The sequence below is a fragment of the Scyliorhinus torazame genome, chromosome 30, assembly GCF_047496885.1.
Source record: "Scyliorhinus torazame isolate Kashiwa2021f chromosome 30, sScyTor2.1, whole genome shotgun sequence".
Taxonomy (NCBI): domain Eukaryota; kingdom Metazoa; phylum Chordata; class Chondrichthyes; order Carcharhiniformes; family Scyliorhinidae; genus Scyliorhinus; species Scyliorhinus torazame.
In genome coordinates, this window is record NC_092736.1 from 8,286,490 (window position 1) to 8,293,813 (window position 7,324).

Genomic DNA, 7,324 nt, shown 5'->3' on the forward strand with positions numbered 1-7,324 from the left:
TGTTGCACTGTCAGGGGGTCAGTACTGAGGGAGTGCTGCACTGACAGAGGTTCAGTACTGAGGGAGTGCTGCACTGTCAGAGGGTCAGTACTGAGGGAGTGCTGCACTGAGAGAGGTCAGTAGTGAGGGAGTGCCGCACTGTCAGACGGTCAGTACTGAGGGAGTGCTGCACTGTCAGAGAGTCAGTACTGAGGGAGTGCTGCACTGTCAGAGGGTCAGTACTGAGGGAGTGCAGCACTGTCAGAGGGTCAGTACTGAGGGAGTGCTGCACTGTCAGAGGGTCAGTACTGAGGGAGTGCCGCACTGTCAGAGAGTCAGTACTGAGGGAGTGCTGCACTGTCAGAGGGTCAGTACTGAGGGAGTGCAGCACTGTCAGAGGGTCAGTACTGAGGGAGTGCAGCACTGTCAGAGGGTCAGTACTGAGGGAGTGCTGCACTGTCAGAGGGTCAGTACTGAGGGAGTGCCGCACTGTCAGAGGGTCAGTACTGAGGGAGTGCTGCACTGTCAGAGGGTCAGTACTGAGGGAGTACTGCAATGTCAGAGGTTCAGTACTGAGGGAGTGCTGCACTGAGAGAGGTCAGTACTGAGGGAGTGCTGCACTGTCAGAGGGTCAATACTGAGGGAGTGCTGCACTGTCAGGGGGTCAGCACTGAGGGAGTGCTGCACTGTCAGAGGGTCAGTACTGAGGGAGTGTTGCACTGTCAGGGGGTCAGTACTGAGGGAGTGCTGCACTGACAGAGGTTCAGTACTGAGGGAGTGCTGCACTGTCAGAGGGTCAGTACTGAGGGAGTGCTGCACTGTCAGAGGGTCAGTACTGAGGGAGTGCTGCAATGTCAGAGGGTCAGTACTGAGGGAGTGCTGCACTGTCAGAGGGTCAGTACTGAGGGAGTGCTGCACTGTCAGAGGGTCAGTACTGAGGGAGTGCTGCACTGTCAGAGGGTCAGTACTGAGGGAGCGCTGCAATGTCAGAGGGTCTGTACTGAGGGAGTGCTGCACTGTTAGAGCGTCAGTACTGAGGGACTGCTGCACTGTCAGAGGGTCAGTACTGAGGGAGTGCTGCACTGTCAGAGGGTCAGTACTGAGGGAGTGCTGCACTGTCAGAGGGTCAGTACTGAGGGAGTGCTGCACTGTCAGAGGGTCAGTACTGAGGGAGTGCCGCACTGTCAGAGGGTCAGTACTGAGGGAGTGCTGCACTGTCAGAGGGTCAGCACTGAGGGAGTGCCGCACTGTCAGAGGGTCAGTACTGAGGGAGTGCCGCACTGTCAGAGGGTCAGTACTGAGGGAGTGCCGCACTGTCAGAGGGTCAGTACTGAGGGAGTGCCGCACTGTCAGAGGGTCAGTACTGAGGGAGTGCCACACTGTCAGAGGGTCAGTACTGAGGGAGTGCAGCAATGTCAGAGGGTCAGTAGTGAGGGAGTGTCGCACTTACAGAGGGTCAGTACTGAGGGAGTGCCGCACTGTCAGAGGGTCAGTACTGAGGGAGTGCCGCACTGTCAGAGGGTCAGTACTGAGGGAGTGATGCACTGTCGGAGGGTCAGTACTGAGGGAAAGCTACATTGTCAGAGGGTCAGTACTGAGGGAGTGCTGCACTGTCGGAGGGTCAGTGCTGAGGGAGTGCTGCACTGTCAGAGGGTCAGTGCTGAGGGAGTGCTGCACTGTCAGAGGGTCAGTACTGAGGGAGTGCTGCACTGTCAGAGGGTCAGTGCTGAGGGAGTGCTGCACTGTCAGAGGGTCAGTGCTGAGGGAGTGCTGCACTGTCAGAGGGTCAGTACTGAGGGAGTGCTGCACTGTCAGAGGGTCAGTGCTGAGGGAGTGCTGCACTGTCAGAGGGTCAGTACTGAGGGAGTGCTGCACTGTCAGAGGGTCAGTACTGAGGGAGTGCAGCACTGTCAGATGGTCAGTGCTGAGGGAGTGCTGCACTGTCAGGGGGTCAGTACTGAGGGAGTGCTGCACTGTCAGAGGGTCAGTACTGAGGGAACGCTGCACTGTCAGAGGGTCAGTGCTGAGGGAGTGCTGCACTGTCAGAGGGTCAGTACTGAGGGAGTGCTGCACTGTCAGAGGGTCAGTGCTGAGGGAGTGCTGCACTGTCAGAGGGTCAGTACTGAGGGAGTGCTGCACTGTCAGAGGGTCAGTGCTGAGGGAGTGCTGCACTGTCAGAGGGTCAGTACTGAGGGAGTGCTGCACTGTCAGAGGGTCAGTACTGAGGGAGTGCCGCACTGTCAGAGGGTCAGTACTGAGGGAGTGCTGCACTGTCAGAGGGTCAGTGCTGAGGGAGTGCTGCACTGTCAGAGAGTCAGTACTGAGGGAGTGCCGCACTGTCAGAGGGTCAGTACTGAGGGAGTGCTGCACTGTCAGAGGGTCAGTACTGAGGGAGTGCTGCACTGTCAGAGGGTCAGTACTGAGAGAGTGCTGTACGTCACAGCAGTAATGTAGCTTGCTGAACTGTGTGAATTTGGACAGCTGAAACGTGATTGGGTTAAAGACAGATTGTTTCCGGGAGTGAGAGACGTCACAGTGAGAGCAAGGCGGCTGAAAGATGAGAATCTGACTCTAAAGAAGATGATAGACGTGTGTCGAAATGTTGAAGTTGTGAAATCTTGAGACTGGTTTAGCTCAGTGGGCTAGACAGCTGGTCTGTGACGCAGAACAAGGCCAGCATTGCGGGTTCAATTTCTGTATCGGCTGAGAATTCCGAATTCTCCCTCTGTGTACCCGAACAGGCGCTGGAGTGTGGCGACTAGGGGCTTTTCACAGTAACTTCACTGCAGTGTTAATGTAAGCCTACTTGTGACAATGAAGATTATTTATTTATTTATTTGTGTCAGCTGGAGTACACGTATGACACATGTATGACACACGTATAGCAGAGCAGACCAGGAGATACATTATGTTGGGAGACAGTCCAGGCCGAAAGAGCTGAGCATTTACAGAGAAAGGGCAGGTTGCAAATAATACGGAGCAGAGCACGCACTGGGAAAGAGGAATTATCCAGCAGAGACAAAGTAGTGTTTTAACTGCATGAAGGAAAATCATTTTGTGCACAAGAGTCTGACCAGTCAAAAGCAAAACAAGGATGGCCACTGGAGGGTTAATAGCAGCTATGCCCGATGAAGGACAATTCAACAAGTTGGTCCCGTCAACTCTGCAGGAGACAAAATGGTTTGTGAGTGTTACAATTATGATCGCAGAGGGAGGGTAGCAAATGAGCAGGAAATAGCAGCCCCACACGTGGAGCATCCTTCACGGCAATGACCTTCACAGATCTGCGGGAAGCGGCTCAACCGGAGGGTCCGAAACTGAAGCCCTCCAAAGTTAGCTTGTGGCTGTGTGATGACACAGGAGTCGAACACTGCGAGGACAAATTAGTCCGCTATCCCAATGCAGTGGCGAGGATGCAGAGCTGGGCTTCCAGATCCTGGATCGGTTGCAGCGGCCTCTCGTTCCAGCTGGGGGCAAGTCGGAAGTTTGGGCTGGTAACGCTGAGCATTCCGGGGTAGCACGGTGGCCCAGTGGTTAGCACTGCTGTCTCACGGCGCCGAGGTCCCGGGTTCGATCCCGGCTCTGGGTCACTGTCCGTGTGGAGTTTGCACATTCTCCCCGTGTTTGTGTGGGTTTCGCCCCCACAACCCAAAGATGTGCGGGGTTGGTGGATTGAACATGCTAAACTGCCCCTTAATTGGGAAAAATGAATTGGGTACTCTAAATTTATTTTTAAAAAACATTCCAACAGACAACGGGTAATGAAAGACCCCCCCAGAGGGCTGACATGTCCAAGATGTCCCGAAAGGCCTCCTTGCTGCGCTGTAACATTTCTATATTCCGATGCATCCCAGAGAGGGAGACAATATTCCAGTCTGATGGCCTGCCGCATCAGTGCAATCGGATGCTCAGGGCGAAGGTAAACATTCCCCAGGATAGCGTTCACATCGGAGCTGAACTGGAAAAGTTGAAGGGCAAGATTCTAGCTGAGTCGACACTTTTGAAACCAAAGCCTTCAATGAACCAAGCCGTGCGAGATCTGAGGCCACGCGATGGTACCAGGAGGTACTGATGGCCCACAATTCCACAATGGTACCAGGAGGTACGGATGGCCCACAATTCCACAATGGTACCAGGCGGTACGGATGGCCCACAATTCCACAATGGTACCAGGCGGTACGGATGGCCCACAATTCCACAATGGTACCAGGAGGTACGGATGGCCCACAATTCCACAATGGTACCAGGCGGTACGGATGGCCCACAATTCCACAATGGTACCAGGAGGTACGGATGGCCCACAATTCCACAATGGTACCAGGCGGTACGGATGGCCCACAATTCCACAATGGTACCAGGAGGTACGGATGGCCCACAATTCCACAATGGTACCAGGCGGTACGGATGGCCCACAATTCCACAATGGTACCAGGCGGTACGGATGGCCCACAATTCCACAATGGTACCAGGAGGTACGGATGGCCCACAATTCCACAATGGTACCAGGGGGTACGGATGGCCCACAATTCCACAATGGTACCAGGAGGTACGGATGGCCCACAATTCCACAATGGTACCGGGGGTACGGATGGCCCACAATTCCACAACAGTACCAGGAGGTACGGATGGCCCACAATTCCACAGTTGGCAACCCAAAAGCGGAAGTTGAAAAAAATTCAACCAAATTCGCCCGCACATTTCCAAACAATGAGCCAAGCTATTCCATCACAGCACTGCGCCGGCCGGGGGGGGGGGGGGGGGGGGGGGGGGGGGGGGGGGGGGAGGGGAGGGGATATCACCAGCTTCACCGAGCACAGGACCACCATCAATCCCAGAGGTCCCAGCACCCGAAATGGAACTACAAGTCTCGAAGGCAACAAAGCCCAAACGAACGACAGTCTCTGTACGAAGAACATCACCCAGATGAACAGTCAATGTCAACACGCGTGCGTCCATTAACAGACCTGCACAGTTTAAAGACTATGGGTGCAACGCATGTGCGGAAACTGGCTAGTCGAACAAACGGTTGTTAATGTATCAGAACAGTGGGTGAATTACAGCCATCAATGTCAGACCAAATTTGTATATTCAGATACCTAATGCAGTGATGTGGGATATGGGAAGAGACCCTGTACCTTGTATTGTCTTTTGTTCTGAAGTACTTTTTTCTGCACATTAGTCTTTTGAAGTGACGGTGTAACTTTGTACTAGTGGGTAACTTGCAGTCACACAGGATCGTGAATACAAATTTTGTTCACCAAGAAAATGCTTGTATCTTTTGTTCAATGTGAAAGGGGGTGGGGATTTGGGTTTTGAAACGTAGCCAGCCTGACTGACACCTCTTGCTTTCTGTAGTCATGTGACTAAGCCATGAGGCAGCCTCTGGCGGCTGACATTTTCAGACCCATTTCAGTAAAAGCCTCTCACAGCAAGGCACTGAGGAAATAAAGATGTCCTTCAGCTTGCAGCAGCCTGGGTTGAGAGAGGGCTGTTGACCAGAGAGAATTCACTCCGTCCAGCTGGGGAGGATGGTAATAAACCGAATCCCACCACGACAGCTGACAACTTAAATTCAATGAATAAATCTGGGGGTGGCACGGTGGGCGCAGTGGTTAGCACTGCAGTCTCACGGCGCCAAGGTCCCAGGTTCAATCCCGGCTCTGGGTCACCGTCCGTGTGGAGTTTGCACATTTCATAGAATTTATTTCATAGAATTTACAGTGCAGAAGTAGGCCATTCGGCCCATCGAGTCTGCACCGGCTCTTGGAAAGAGCACCCTACCCAAGGTCAACACCTCCACCCTATCCCTATAACCCAGTAACCCCACCCAACACTAAGGGCAATTCTGGACACTAAGGGCAATTTATCATGGCCAATCCACCTAACCACATCTTTGGACTGTGGGAGGAAACCGGAGCACCCGGAGGAAACCCACGCACACACGGGGAGGATGAGCAGGCTCCGCACAGACAGTGACCCAAGCCGGGAATCGAACCTGGGACCCTGGAGCTGTGAAGCAATTGTGCTATCCACAATGCTACCGTGCTGCCCCGTGTTTGCGTGGGTTACGCCCCCCCCAACCCAAAAGATGTGCAGGCTAGGTGGATTGGCCACGCTAAACTGCCCCTTAATTAGAAAAATGAATTGGGTACTCTAAATGTAAAATTAATTAATTAATTAATTAATCTGGAATATAAAACTAGTCTCAGTCATGGTGAGCATGAAAAACCTTGATCAAATCACCATCTGGTTCACTAATCTCTTTGGGAAGGTGTCGCCCTTACCTGGTCTGGCCTACATGTGACCCCAGACCCACAGCAATGTGGTTACTCTTATCTTCCTCCTGAAATGGCCGAGCGAGACTCTCTGTTCTAAGGTAGTTAGGGATGGGAATCAAATATTGACCTTGCTGGTCACGGCCATGAAAGAATGCATTTTTAACAAAGGGTATCATTCAGACCCAGTCCTGCTGTCGGGACCTTGGTTTAAAGTGTGATCTGAGAGCTGGCGTCTCTGACAATGTAGCATTCCCCGAACGTTTCCATCTCTAAAGCAAGCACTGTCTGGGAGGTGTGAGTACGACCTTGAGGCCCGGTTGACAGCACAAACTAGTCTCGGGACGAAGGCAGTGCTGAGTTTTTTTTAAAAATCGTTGTCTCTTTAGTGACAAGCTACCCTGTGGACACCTTAACCAACCGAGATTGGGACGCTTCAAAACAGTCATCTGAGGCCTACCTATCCAGGCTTCGTGAGGGAGACGAGGAGTCCGCTGAGTGGTTTTGTCAAACCAATGGAGAACAGGTAACCAATCTTCTCCAGAGAGGAGTGGCGACTGGGTCGTCTAATGTATTCAAGGTTGAGTGAGACGGACTTTTGATTGACAAGGGAGTTAAAGGGTTAATGGGGGGTGGGGGGCAGGCAGGAAAGTGGATCAGAGCGGCCATGCTATTATTGAATGGTGAAGCATGGCTGATGGGCTGATTGGCGTTAACTCCACTGCCAGTTCTCGTGTGAGCGCCCTGCAAGGAGTGACACTTCTGTCTGTCCCTCCAGCTGCCGGTAACACCATCCGCTGTGACCTTCCTGCATGTGCACACGGAGGCCCCTGAACACAGGATCCTGGCCCTTCTCCACCGACAGGACAACCAGGCAGGTCAGTAATGCCTTGCTCCACTGCCTTTCCAGCTCTCAAACCAACTCAACTGTGGAACGATACAGCACCGGAGACCAATCCTCCCATCATGTCCCTGCCAGCTCCTCGGAAAGATGTGCAGGTTCGGTGGATTGGTCACACTCAGTTGCCCCGCAGTGTCCAAAAGTTTAGGTCGGAATACGGGGATAGGGT

The 7,324-nt window shown here is 53.1% G+C and overlaps 1 protein-coding gene across 1 annotated transcript in view; it reads left to right on the forward strand.

Moving 5' to 3' along the window:
• Positions 1–3,775: 3,775 nt before the first annotated feature.
• The window catches only part of fam169b (family with sequence similarity 169 member B), a 62,154-nt gene continuing 58,605 nt past the window's right edge, over positions 3,776–7,324 (forward strand). The window contains 3 exon segments of the mRNA XM_072492594.1: positions 3,776–4,034; positions 6,644–6,780; positions 7,033–7,132. Of these exon segments, the coding sequence (XP_072348695.1) occupies positions 3,776–4,034; positions 6,644–6,780; positions 7,033–7,132 (496 nt within the window).